This window comes from Euwallacea similis, chromosome 2 (genome assembly GCF_039881205.1).
Source record: "Euwallacea similis isolate ESF13 chromosome 2, ESF131.1, whole genome shotgun sequence".
Classification (NCBI taxonomy): domain Eukaryota; kingdom Metazoa; phylum Arthropoda; class Insecta; order Coleoptera; family Curculionidae; genus Euwallacea; species Euwallacea similis.
The window spans coordinates 6,525,689-6,539,687 of NC_089610.1; the positions used below are offsets into that span (position 1 = coordinate 6,525,689).

The 13,999-nt window shown below is 36.7% G+C and overlaps 1 protein-coding gene across 1 annotated transcript; it reads right to left on the reverse strand.

The window, feature by feature from the left end:
* Nucleotides 1–2,633: 2,633 nt before the first annotated feature.
* Ggamma30A (guanine nucleotide-binding protein subunit gamma-e) lies at nt 2,634–7,791 on the reverse strand. The gene is made up of 2 exons (XM_066401503.1): nt 7,567–7,791; nt 2,634–4,376 (listed from the first exon to the last, which is right to left on the reverse strand). Exons 1-2 carry the CDS (start codon nt 7,677–7,679, stop codon nt 4,271–4,273), a joined length of 219 nt encoding a protein of 72 aa, XP_066257600.1. The 5' UTR covers nt 7,680–7,791; the 3' UTR covers nt 2,634–4,270.
* Nucleotides 7,792–13,999: the final 6,208 nt, after the last annotated feature.

A 13,999-nucleotide genomic window follows, 5' to 3' on the forward strand; every position in this document is an offset into this window, starting at 1 on the left:
AACGGACCTCGTACCACGTGAAGCATAAAAAGTGGACACCCTGAATAGATTTTTAAGATTTACTGCGCAAAAGTGACTTAACTACACTGGATGTACTTTACACAGTCCTCAATTGAGATGACGGTTTAAAATTTCGGAACGTCCCTTTCCCATCAACCCTCTTGACAATGACGTTACCACAAACATTTTTGGAAAATTTAACTCAAAAGCACTTAGTGGTGAATCAAACATCTACAAAACCACCGTTATTCCTGAAAAAGAAGAATCATTAGAAAAATGCCACGTAAAACTGGAGGAACATCAGATTTTTCCCACAGCTCTAGTTTAGCAACAATGTAAGAAATAACTTTAAGGGAACATCTGTTTATACACCAGAATTACTACTGCTAGCAGTTCACGGGAGAATGAAGGTAGCAGGAGTGAACAGCAGAGTAGAAGCCGGTCTGGCACAGCAACACCATCAAGGTTCTCTTATGTTGCAACAAATACGAAGTACCATAAAATTTCACATGTAATCTAGATCCAAGAGGTATGATAGCGCCAAGAAAAATCGTTTCTCATCGAGTAAGGGAAGACGTGCCGAACGCAGGGGAAAAATTATTCAGGGAGATAAAGGAGGAGTTGCACCCAATTTGGATGTAAGCAGCAATTTACCACCCCTAAAAAATGAAAGAAATGCAGAGTTTTAATCATAGGATTGCGTGTGTGGCCCCAATATTTACGGGGCCTTACTGGGCCCAACGGTGGATGAACAAATTTTTGCAGGCTTGCTCACACTCTTTGAGATTTGTCATGGATGTCCAGATGAGAAATGGGTTGCTGAATCTAGGTAGCACAGCAGCGTGATATTTTGCAATTTAGCCTCAACAAAACTTAATACACTTTAGCCATCGTTCTGGCATTTCCGAAAGTGAAGGATCATCTTCTGATCTAACGATGACCCGCTCTGCTTCGAAAGCAGCCCCAGTTGCTGATCAATCAGCAATAAAATCTGCCTCACCGAAGTCGGAGTCCACGAGGTCTCCTTCCACAATATTTCCTGCAGCCAAATCACAGTCGTATCGATCTCAATCAATCCGATCCTCTTCAGTAAAATCCGAGTCTATAAGATCTCTATCAGGGAAATTGGATTTGATGACATCACTTTCGACAAGGTTGCCTTGTATGAGATCATCATCGGCTCGATTTCCTTCATTGCCGTCGGATCGAAGGTATCATTGTCACGGAGACTGGTAATGTTCTTAAAAAAATTACTTTGTGAAGGTTAATGTCTGAGCATATATCAGAAGAAGGAGAAGAAGATGAGGGGGGGCGTGAAAGGTTTGAAACGGGAAGTTTACATATCCAGAGGTAATTGTGAGGCTTAAGCAAAGGAGTTTTTTTGACGGGATTGAGTGTTCTAGATTGGACGAAGAGGAAGAAACTACAATACAAGCAGAAATAAAAAGCATGTTATTGCCGCCACTTGAAGAAGTAGTTGCAATAGGTATTGATGACAAAATCAAATCATTTTTTAGTGCTTCGGAAGATTCAAAGATAGCTGTCGACGTTCAAGCCACGGAGGAATACCACCAACCTGGGCGCGTAAACTCTACCCGATGTTTTTATTCTGAAGACCAACACTCTCCTGAAGAGAAAGACGAGGATCTTCAATTGGACCATGTACATCAGCCATCAGAATTTTTCTTGCCCCATTCAGCATTACTTGCAAATCGTTCTCCCGAGAATTCTTCATCACGTGTCCAGCATCACAATGAAAGTATTCGTCACCACACGGATAGTCACTCTCATCAGCTAAAAGCATCTTTTCATGCGTTATCGAATTGTTCAGTAGGGAGCAAATCCAACTTGAAAAGTCACGATTCCAAAAGATGTTGTTCTTGTTGTCGATGCTCGCCTTCGTCCAATTTATACAGACCCAAAATGGAAGCTTCACTGAAGCTTGGCAAGAATTCCAAAGGCTCCACTAAGGCGAGTCGCCAAGAACATCCGCACCATAAGGAGCCTTCAACTACGTCCTGCCCATATCTACTCAAGGCTACGTTTAAACCTTCTAAAAAGAATTTGAAAAACAAATGTTTTACATGTAATTGTATGAAAAGCAGAGAGAGAATTGTGAGTAATAAAGTCTCTATTTGCGCCTGCGACACGAGTACAACCATCACCGTTGGTGAAGAAGTTGCGGGAATCGATGATCCGGGTCATGTCGGTGATGTGAAGTGTAATGTCAGATATGCTATAACGAGGATCACGAAGTTTTCTAGTTGCACCACATTTGAGATAATGAAGTCCACCAAGAAGAAGCCGAAGATTATGCCTACGATGCTAGAAGGAGTGTTCGTTCTGAAGAATAAGAAATAGCAATGAAAACTTAACTTGGATGTACGTCCAGTAGGCCTAGTTACGTTCGTAATAAAGATGATTTTCAGGTACCGTCATTGGTACCTGTATGCAGTTGAAACCTCTAATTTAAATGTTTTAGAGTTCAATGATAACGCATGTCTGAATACTTCTGCATCGCGGTGTCGGATAAGAAATAAAAAGTTTCCGAATTGGTTTAAAACGTCCATAAATGAGTTCAGGGTCCGAAAAATGTAGTGATATACCCCTGAAAATAAAATTGAAACTCCTGGTCCTTTATCCTAAATTTTATTTAGTATATCAATTAGACGAAATTACATTAGGTAGGTACTTATACACGAAATATGCCTTAGGTACAATACAGTACTAAATATCCTATGCGAAACCACTTGGAGCAACTTTTAACACAATTTGGCATAAATACGCGCGTTTCATACAGTAGAGGTCACAATCGTTATTTTACTAAAATTCATTAAAGGTCACAATCAGTAAGAATTTGTTAATCATACCTTAAGTATATCTTGGTAGGTAACTTGTATGGTCTTACACATTAAACTACATCAATTCTCCGACATATTATAATGTAGTAGTCATATTAGGCAAAGTCTAAACTAGAAGCCCTGTCAGGTTAGATAGAATACAGGGTCTTTTTAACACTTATAGTTATATATGAGGCTTATAGTAGCTTAAAACAATTTATAGGTATATTGTGAGCGAGTGATATCCTTAGTACAGTTGCACCGGTCAATGGAACCATATAAAGCTGCGAGTATTCTATATGGCTTCATTCGTAATAATTTCGGAAAAGGAGATTTCAAGGTTCTATACCTTTCGATAATCTATTTGTCTTTCTACACATTGAGAAGGGCATCACTTCCCAACGCTACTAAGGTAGAAGTGTTCTCGTAAGTACAGAGACATGGAAGGAGCAACATGGAAGTAAAGAGCGCCCTAGTAAGGGAAGAAAATTTCCAGAGATTTTATGCCAAATTTGTTAAAACTTCCCAGGTAATTTCTTGACTAGAATTTACTTCTTCCGTACGCCTTACAAAATTCATTATAGATAAAATTATCCTAAAAGATAAGTTGCTCGGACAGTCTATTCTTTACTTAGAATGCAATGTATAAAGAAAGGGAAAGACAATCTAATGCTCCATTGATATTCATAGCAGCCCTGCCTTTAGGTGTTAAACGCGGATTGGTTCTTATAGGTGCAAACGTCAATATCTCGCAAAGACGGTGCTATAACTAAAAATGGCGCCTGAACTTTCCGCACCTGAAAGCTACAAAGTCCTACAGTAATTCTTCGAGGGTTGGCTTCTTTCTATATCCTACATATCTCTTGTTAACATACCACAAAAGTTCTTAACAATTATTGTTACCTTATCGTAGGTTATAGTATAAATAAACGCAGGTATCATTGGATGACGTGGTGTCCCATCGCCCGATGGGCTTTTTTACTCTGGTGTATCGGCCCAATGGAACAATGGCACAGCAGGCATTAAAACGGGGGAAAATATATGGAAACTGTGAGTATTTTAGTCTACTACGTACGATTTTTAGCATGCAGTTAATTTACAAACGCTTTAATAAGTACCATTGATGAGTAGGTACCTAAGTACTATAATAAATTTGAGTATTAGTTATAGTGAAAACTACATAACAATAATCGTAACAATAGCGCTTCACATTTAAATCCAAGTAGGTGATTGTGGATCGTGGTTTATCTTAAAACGTATCTATTACGTGATCAAAAAAGTGCAAAATCTTCCAGGTTTGGTAGAATTAACTCGAACATCGCCTGTCGTGAAGTGGTGCAATTAAATGCTAAATTCTTCATTACGAGTAACGCTACGATCAAAAAGGGCAACGAAACTATAAATACATTGATAAGGTAGGGATGAAGGTTCTACATAATGGCACATTTTCCTTTCTCGGCCCAGGGGTTGTTCTTCTTGTCGGGGGCGTGGATCAGGGGGTCGTTTTTCTCGTTTTCTTCCACGTATTCCCGCATCCTGAAAGGCAACGTTAGCTTAGTACGCATATGGTTAACAAATAACACTCATTTTAGGTGCTTAATCAAGAGTGAGGGTCCAACTCCCTCACGGCAAAGATGTTTCGAAAAGGTAAGTTGGATCAAATCATCATATTCGCCTTTAGGAATCAGTGGTAGAGCTTTGCAGAGACCATTTTGACTCGCCCTGATCAATGAAGGTGACTACTCATAAAGCGCCTTTAGCTCAGACAGATTACTGACCGATTATAAGCTCTACAAAAGCTGGTTCGCGATTAGTACTCATTTGTGTGTACCTGCCCCAACTTTCACCCCAAATTCTAGACATCTACAAAAATATCCGGGTTGTTTATTCCACTGCTAAAACTAATCGGGTTTCTGCCCGAATATTCCTTCCAGATATCGTTCAGAGAAAAATGTTTACACCGAAAAGAGGTCTAGGATTTCCAATCCAACATATAAGTTGGGATAAATCCCTTGGGTTTCCATATCCTGACATAAATTCCCGCATATATGGGTCGAGCATGTTTGGTTTTCAGTGCATCCAGAAATGAAAACGTGCTCGAATTTCAATGAAGCAACATTGGAATGGATCAACGAAATTCCGCTTGCAGGGCAGGACTTATTACTATTTAGGCAAATTTAAGTGAACCTTAGCAAATCCGTGTAGAGATCGTAGTTGTTATTGTTTTAATTAAAATGCGGAATTTTCAAGGAAATTTCCAGGAGGAGTAATAATTGTGAAATTGCAAGTGTATAATCTGTGGTACTATACGATTCGGCCAGCACCTACGGAAAGTTTTCCAACACAAACAAGGAAATACGTAACCCCTTCCGGAACGGCAGCTGGCCGATTTATACCACCAACTTCTAGATAAAGTTTTGTAAACCCTCATGATTATCAGTTTAAAATTCTTGTTAGGGCTTCCAAGAGGGAAACTTCGGACTCTAGAAATGTTCCCATCTTTCTATATGAGACGTAAATTTGCCTTGTAAATTAGACAATTTATCTGTTAACATTAAAAATTGATCGAAAATTCTCACTATGTAACTTAAGTTTGTCTGGTATCATGTTCATGAATAATTTATTCACATGATAATTTTTTGCATGGACACATTTCAAGCAAAACATTAATTTTAGTTCGATTCGTGTTTTTTCCTTTTCAAACGCTAGTTACAGAGGATGTTGTTTTATGATATACCTACTAACTCACTTCGAAAGGATCCTGGATATTGGATGCTTGCCAGGGAGGTTTGGGATAACGTGACTAGGAAATCGGGAATTTATGGAAGGGTGGCTAATCTCTACGGTAGCGATTTAAACTTTTCACTTGCACCGGAGTTTATTGCGTGTGTGCCAAAATTGGAAAATTTGAGTATAAATAATTACCTCGGGGTCTTTTTTCTATTTTAATTTATAGATAGATTTTTGAGATAGTGGTCGAGACATTACAAAAATATAATTTTCTTTTAAACATTATGTATATAGGGTGTGTCGACGGTGTCTGACCGGTCAATGTCTCTTTAAGCGTTATAGCTAGAGCAAAAAATAAAACGCAACAAAAATTTAAACTCGACGTATTTAAATAACGCACTTTTAAAAATTCCACAAAAATATACCACGCATCTCAAAACAGTATGGCGTCCCTTAGTTACTTATTTTTTACCGTCAATATCATAATGATTTTGTGTTTTCTCTCTGATTTTGTGCAATTATTATCAAGCATGTTATATACAACTATCCACTTATAATCCATAATCCTGTACAATATGATTATTTTTGATAATTAGCCCGTTTCATCGGTTGCGGAAGTAATCATTACAATGTCAATGTAGGTATTGAAATAAGGTCTGCGTGCGTATTGCTCATTAACGCAGTTGTGTCTCAACACTTCCACCATGAATTTACATATCGTCTAATACTTTCTACTAAAATTTTTAAGCTAAAATGTTTTTCTGTCGACGGGCTATTAACACGTTTGTTTAATATATACGAAATCGAATTATTAATACGAATCATTAATAATTCACTAGAACGCCCAATTCTTCTGTCGTTTCACTTTAACGTACAATTTTATTATAGGAAGCCAAGTATACACAAAATAAAAAGAGTTATTCTCGTTTTATTTGAGGCTTACTTCACAGACAGACATCTGTCTTTCTACTAAGTCATAGTTCTGTCACTGTCTAGTGTCAGTTGTATTTTTTTGAAATAGACAATTCGCATACTCCCAGCAGTATTTCCATTAATGGGAGGATTACGTTTCCGCTTTACCTTCTTTTGGAACTTTTTTTTGAAATTGGAGCTACGATTGAATTATTTTGATATGAATGATATAAATTATATTATTTGCGTTAACTCCAAAATTAAATTTTCTTCAAGAATCCAGAGCTCAACGAGCGATTGATAGTCTTAACTCTGTTAACGCGCTCGCTTCGGGCACGCATTAAACCGCTCGATGGTTAATTGCCTTCATTAATATATTTGTTGGTTGAATAACTATTAAGCTAAAATGCACAACAATGAATAAATTTTGTAACATAACAAGGAGTGATAATTCTGTAAAAAAGTCCGCCTAAAATGCCTAAATTTCTCAATAAAGAATCAACAAATTGTTTTTAACTAAAGCACTTACTCTAGCCAATTAGTACGTTAGGTAGGTCACGGTGCACAAATTCTCGTTTGCTTTACAATTTATGTTTCACTACCTTTCATATTAGCATATAATTTAGACTTCAATATTAGATAAGAACACTATAGTTGCGGTTTATCTCGTATACCAAATTGTACGTGCTCTGTGTTAACCGAATTCATGAGTTGTGGGGCTTAGAAGAATTGCTGCGGAGCAGATCTACGAAAAGTCCATCGGTTATCACTTGAAATAAAATCAGCTCCACACATCTTAATTTTTATTCCAATTGGAGTTCGTCCGTTTATTTAGGGGAAACACTGCAAATTTCTTTCGCCACTAACAAAGCACCAAAATTTGAATAAGAAACAAACCAAAACAGCTCTAAAAATACCGCCATCGCAAAATTCCGCGCCTATATCGAACGATGACCGGGTTTTCATGCTCCTACACTAACGAACAGCGCAATATCAAATCTAATCATTTAAAATTCCTGCAAGCCACAAGGACTAATGACAGAACTATGATAAAAAAATTTGAAAAAATGTAATAAAAACTTACGCAGCAATGGATTTGGACAATGTCCAGCGCTCCATCGATGCTTGATACTTCAGATTGTCAATTTGCTTTCGCAAGGCATCCTTATCCATGGTGGCTAGGGACACACTGTCCATCGCGCCTGTCGTTTAGGCGGATCTGGGCGTCCAAGGATAACGACGCAGGCGTCCTGGCGGGCGTCGGCGTGTAACTGTAATTTTGTCCGATAGGTGGAGGCGCACACAAGAGCTAAAAACGCAGATATCGAATGACTGAGTTGGAATACTTGTACAAAGAGAGCGCCACCAGTATTTTATTACAATAATTATTTATCATTTCGATCCAGAGCGGCGATTCTCGGCCGCTTTTCACAATTTTTTCTGAGAGATTTTAGTTTTCCTTATGCAGGGTCCATTAAATCAAACCAGTTAACAGAATTTAGTTACGTTTTACTCCGGGGTTTATATATATTTTTTATTACAAATTTAGTTTTTTGGTTAAATTAAAAAATTAATATTCCAGCAGTACAAATTTTAATTCCAGTAATAAGATGCGTTAAAAACTACGATATTATTCCATAAAAAAATTGGCATGTTTAGTGAAAAATTCGTAGGTCTGACAACGTTGCAAATCTGATTTTTTAATAGGTCGTATTAAGAATTTTGTTTTGTTCTTTTGATAAGCTTTGTTTGTAAAATTTAGCAAACCCAAAAACTTTGTAACATAGTCACATTATCGCCCTCGGCATTTGCACTTTCATCTGAGACACCCTATGTAATAGAACACGTCCGCGTAATGGAATCTGGTAACTTTTTTAAGCAAACGTTCATTTCTCAGCAACTACACTTATTCTGTAATGCTTTTCTGAGTTTTCTTAGTTTACCTAACTTACCACCTTTTAGAATACTCCTTTAGTCACTCACAAATCAAAAAAATGTACTTCTTAGAATTAATGAAAAGCCATTTCTTCGAACTGAGACTTTGCGCCGAAAGACACCTATTTTCGCACTTCAAAACCGATTTTTTAACTTCGCATAACTTCAGTAAAAGCTCATAATGTGTTCGCGTGTTTTGCCTCCTCTCTTATTACTATTACGACGAGTTAAGTCCAAGGAAATTCAGTACAAAACAGCTCGTAAGAGACAGGTAGGATTGCTTAAGTGGAAAGCATTATTGATAAGAATGATAAACTGGGGGAACTAGTTAACTAGACTGGTACGACCTAGTTGGACGACGTATCTAGTAAATGTTGCATATTTTCCTCAATGGGTACAACCTGATCTTGCAAAACGTTGCTGGTTACAGTGGTCGAACGTGGATAAGTGAAACGCTTTTTTCAAACCCACAAAACATAAAATGATTTTTATTCTTTAGTTTATCTTTATTGCCATATTGAAAGTTCTTATTAAAAATTTTTGGACCTTGGAAATATCGTAAATGAACCGAGCGTAATCGTATCTTACTCAGAGACACAGGGACCAGTTTACTAGGAGTTTTACTTCTCAGTATTAAATTTGTAGGACTCATGAAACTAATTTCACAAGTGTAATTCCTTATGTATATCTTTAATCTTATCAGTCGACAAGCAGTAAGATACTATAAATACCATCTGGTATGTGCTTTAGAATGGCCCAGATTGCTCACAGATTAAGACAGTTGACTGTTAATCTCTATTATTTCGTTATCGTTTCAGTAATATATTTTAAACGGAAGTGAGTAACAAGCGCAATATTGCCCGAGACCTATCTTCAGTAACAAGAAGATTGGCCATATATGCTTACCAATTGAATCTGAATATATTCTTCATCAAACCCATCATCTTCTTATTCCGGCTAAATTTGAAGTTGAGATATTGTAAGGAATTGTTATTTATTGTTCTTACTTAGTTTTTGTATTTTCTTTTAAATTAATTTGTTTAATATTAGTTTTAATTATTAGTAATTCATTAGAACCCTGGTTCTTCCAAACGATACGACCTCCACGTCCTGTAGTTGGTTATGAACTTCAAGGAAAAGGGATGAAGCCGTACCAAAGTTGTTAAATAAATTATTTGAATTTTTGAAAGGTTTCCAGATTTACTGGTTTAGAAGTTGGAAGTAGATATTGAGCCTCAACATTTGTACTGCGCAAAGGAGTAGGTAAATTGCTCCGTCTCAATTTCGTAAATTGTAAAAAATCAAGAAATATGAGTTTTTTAGGAATTTGTGATTGTTTTGTGTTATACATGATGAATACTGGATAAAGTGTTAAAATGTTATGATGATTTTTATGAGACGCATCAGGAAAGTAATATTAAAAAGAGCTTAAGAGCGCATGGAATCACTTAATTGAAAATATCTGGAACCTCGTTAGAAATATAAGTTCTTTGATAAAAGCCCTTTTATATCAGAGTTCGTGAAAGTATCAAGCTATCGGCCCTGACGCGACACAAAAAATTATTCTGATATCATGTTTTAACCTCCGTGTTATGGCACTTGGAAACATTCCCATAGCAACGAGAATAGTATTTACGAAGAAAAGAAAACTACGTTCCAAGTCATGTATTTATCGGAGATTTTGTAGTTCATACGTTTTTGGTAATATGGTGTTAGGGTTGATAATAGGATAGTGACGAACAAACTGAGAGAGCAACTTTGAGATGAAGCACTGTTGAACGAAGTTACTACTATCGCCATTACTAAAGGGCCGAGTGTCGGGGAATCTTCTTTTGAATTTAGGTACCTTCCCGGCACTGAAAACGAAAGGCAACAGGAGAAAATGCAGATTGAACAGAAGAAAAGGCAGTTGAGATATAGGACAAAAATACGATCGAGTAGTAGAAAATTCGTTAGTTCGTCTTTCTATTATTCATCTTGTTAGATAAATAACCGCAAACTAATTGCTGCTTACGAAATCCAACTAAGTAATTTAGATAGTCCTTTAAGCAGAACAATTTATTGTCACCATATTGTCCACAATATTATAGATTAAACAAGACGGAATGAACGAAAAAAGCTAATTAGCTCGGAATATGTAAATCTGGTTGTATCTATGTGTAATGATTTTTTGATGATTTTATGGGCTCAGAAAAACCAACACCCTGTGCAGTCCCGGACAGAATCAACTGATGAAAAAAATCGATTCTGCTTCTCGCTTGTGGTTAAGAATTCGTCATTCGATCCAGTTATGGCATCAAATAAGTATGATTTTTAAAAACCAAGCGATACATTTCATTCATTTTGGACATGATAGACAAAGATTGCAAGACTGACAAACGCCAAGAACTCGACAATACATATTTTATGCATCACTGGTGATCTCGTACGTAGATTCGCGAACGCAGCGTGTGTTTATCACCTACAGTAAGTGCGGAGCTCGATGGAGGGTGTTGCCGTGTAGTCTTTGCAGAAAATGCCATTATTAGTTAAGATTTGGTTTTAAATGGAACTTTAAATGGAAATTCAGTCACTCCACAACCAATTTCACGTTATGAATGCATAATTCTTGCCGTAGTGTCAGAAAAGAAAATTTAATGCTTCGGCAATAAAATTGTCACTTTACAGCCTCAGTGCTGAAAGTGACATTTTTCAGCCTGCTTTATGTCATTAAGAGATCACTTGTTTGCCAATAAAAACAAAAACGTTCTTGATAATTACTTAATTGAAACATTAATCCTGAATAAGTCACACTGTCAAATACCTAGTGTGCAGGTGAATTTTTCCTAAGGCGTTTATTGTAACGCAACTCGTAATATGTGCAGTTATCTATAGTGAAAGTTTAATGAGTGAAAGTCCATGGCCTATGGTTTATACTATAAAGGGTATGTTGGCTCAGTAACATAACCAAACGCATTGATACCCATGGGTGGTCCCATAAACTAGGGAAAAATACGAAAAAAGTTTTAGACCTCTATTGAACTGTCGGTGCTAGCTCTATCAGCGGATCAACTTTTAATCACGCTGTCTATAGTATGATTTTAAGCTTGTCACACTTCCAATAAAGGGACACCTGCACGGTGCCAGTTGAAATTCTGAATGGACATCTGAATGGCTTCCCGGACATCGAACTAGTAAACTAGTGATATGACGAACCTTTGTTAATAAGCGAAAATAAAAACGTTCTACACCACTGTATGAGTATATTTTAATTTAACTTGTTTTGGTGCACCTGTTACCATACACAGATGACATGTTACCAAATTTGTTCGCGGATCTTTTACGGTATCTCCTGACCTAAAACGATTATCGGATTAAAAAGAGCTTTTGTGTGTCGTTTGTTTCACTTATTTAAATACAATAGCCAGAGGGGATACTATATATCGTAAATTAGATGTTCATATGGATGAATATTTGAAATGATTTCAGTGGGAAGGACGACTCACTATTTTCATAAATAGTTGTTTTTGTTAGATGCAAGGAATATCGAACGTGAGGCACTTAATTAATTTGGATTTAGATATGTGATACTACGTGCATGCCTGGACGTATCACATGCTAGCAAATGTAATGCATTGGTAACCCGCAGTATCCGTTGGGTTATATACTAAGACATGAGGATAGTATTTCACAACAGAGGATTAGACAGGGCGGCCCCTCTTACAATCACTATGTTGTATTGATGGGTTGGTTATATTTAAAAATGACAATCAACTTATAAAATCTAAATGGCCTAGAAAATATCGGCTAATCTGAGAGCCGTCATGAAAAATATCAGATGCGCATGCGTTCCTGGCATAATCTCTTTAATGAGAATTTCTTATTCAGCATTGAAATTTTAGTTTTTATGTCAAAGATTTGCCTTGAAAAGCAAATAAAAGTTCCACTTTAACAATCACTTTGACTAATATACTTGTTAATTTAATTATAGGATGAAAACTGGCCCTTAACCAATAGCAAAATGTACAGGAAAAAACCCACAAATAATACTTCTGCTTTGTGGAGCTGCCTATTTAAAGCTTAATAGCACCTGCAAGTAAAATTTTCTTTTCTTGCAAGGAGAACTGGTTATTTTAATGGTTGTATTTCCACACTTCAGTTGTAGAACTTAAGTTTTTCGAGACTTCATTGTTTTATGTAGATAAAGTCCACTGAAACTGGTTACCAAAAAAACACTAAAAATGGGTATCTGTTGAATAGATCGATTTATTAACTGCCTTGACGAGAAAGTAAACACAGAATCATAAACTACAAAATTAAAGCCTAATACCCCATACTTAGGTCGGTTTTTATACAACAATTAAATGGTCGAAACTTTCTTTTAGCAAGTGAATGGCCGTGTACATCTTAAATTTAATATCGAGAATTACACACTTCTTGTAGAATATAATTATTGTTTGCCTTTGTGGTAATGAGCCAAGCGCAAGCTGTTCGTGAGAAACGGTTTACGCATTTTAGTCTTGAATATTACTCGTATCTTTCCTGCGAGTCTCGTAGCACAGATACATGTTCAAGTGACAATTTTCACTTTCTTATGGTTACAAGTCAGTTTCATTGACCAGAAATCTGCTGCTGCAATGTGTAGTTAGATTTACGTCATGACTACAGACGTCAACCAAGCCGGAAACAGATTTTACGGGCAGATAGGTACACCCATTATGCCCACATGCAGATCTTGACAGTTGCACTCAATATTGAAATGAGATCAATGTTTTTTCAAGGTTGACCATCAGTTCCTTTTAGCTCCTCATAAGGGGAACGCTTCATTATGTTAGAGAATTTGGTAGGTGCACATTTTAAGAGACACTGGCACTAGTTAACCGTAGTTTCACTTATATAACGCGTTAGGTGAAGAAAATGTTAGAGGTGATATTGCTGGATTTAGTTTCTATCCGACTGAATATGTAAAGATAATGTATCGATATACTGGGAGGAATATAACATCATGGAGATGTTTCGGGGGGCGATAGTTGAGGTTAGCCGTGTCAGCCATTTTAATCATTTTATTTTGACTTTTGACGTTTTGCATTTTCAAAAATTTAATTCAAGGCATATGTGAGAAAAACGTTAAACTTTACCACCCTGTATATAGAAAGCGATGCGCTTCTGACCGTGGGCCTATTAGCATTTTTTTATTATTTTGCCCAGCACTATTGCCCCCTGGAGTATCTCCATGAGAATATGTTACACCCTGCATAATGCCGATAATATCATAAATCGACTATCTGTGAGGGACCTTCGAACAGGCCACGTGACAATTAATTGATAACACGAGAAGTGGTGATAAATCACAACAACATTTTAGTAGTGAAAATCATGTCCTAATCTGATAATTATCATATAGTAAAAGTTCGATAGATATCGATAAATTTATGTAACACCATCCGGAGGATTAATCGATTCTTAATCTTGCACACCATATTGCTTTAGAAAGCTCCAGTTTGCTTTTCTGAACTGTGAGCTTCAGTTTTTTCTAATTCTAAGTGACCATAACACAAAATGACGACCTTTAATAGATTCGACCGTAAAATGGAGCTGCAGCA

Bases quoted from the DNA above. Each gene is read 5' to 3' on its own strand.
- Ggamma30A (XM_066401503.1), bottom strand. From the start codon at position 7,679: ATGGACAGTGTGTCCCTAGCCACCATGGATAAGGATGCCTTGCGAAAG. The intron at 4,377-7,566 runs GTAAGTTTTTAT...GTTGCCTTTCAG, and splicing joins TTGTCCAAATCCATTGCTGC to GATGCGGGAATACGTGGAAG.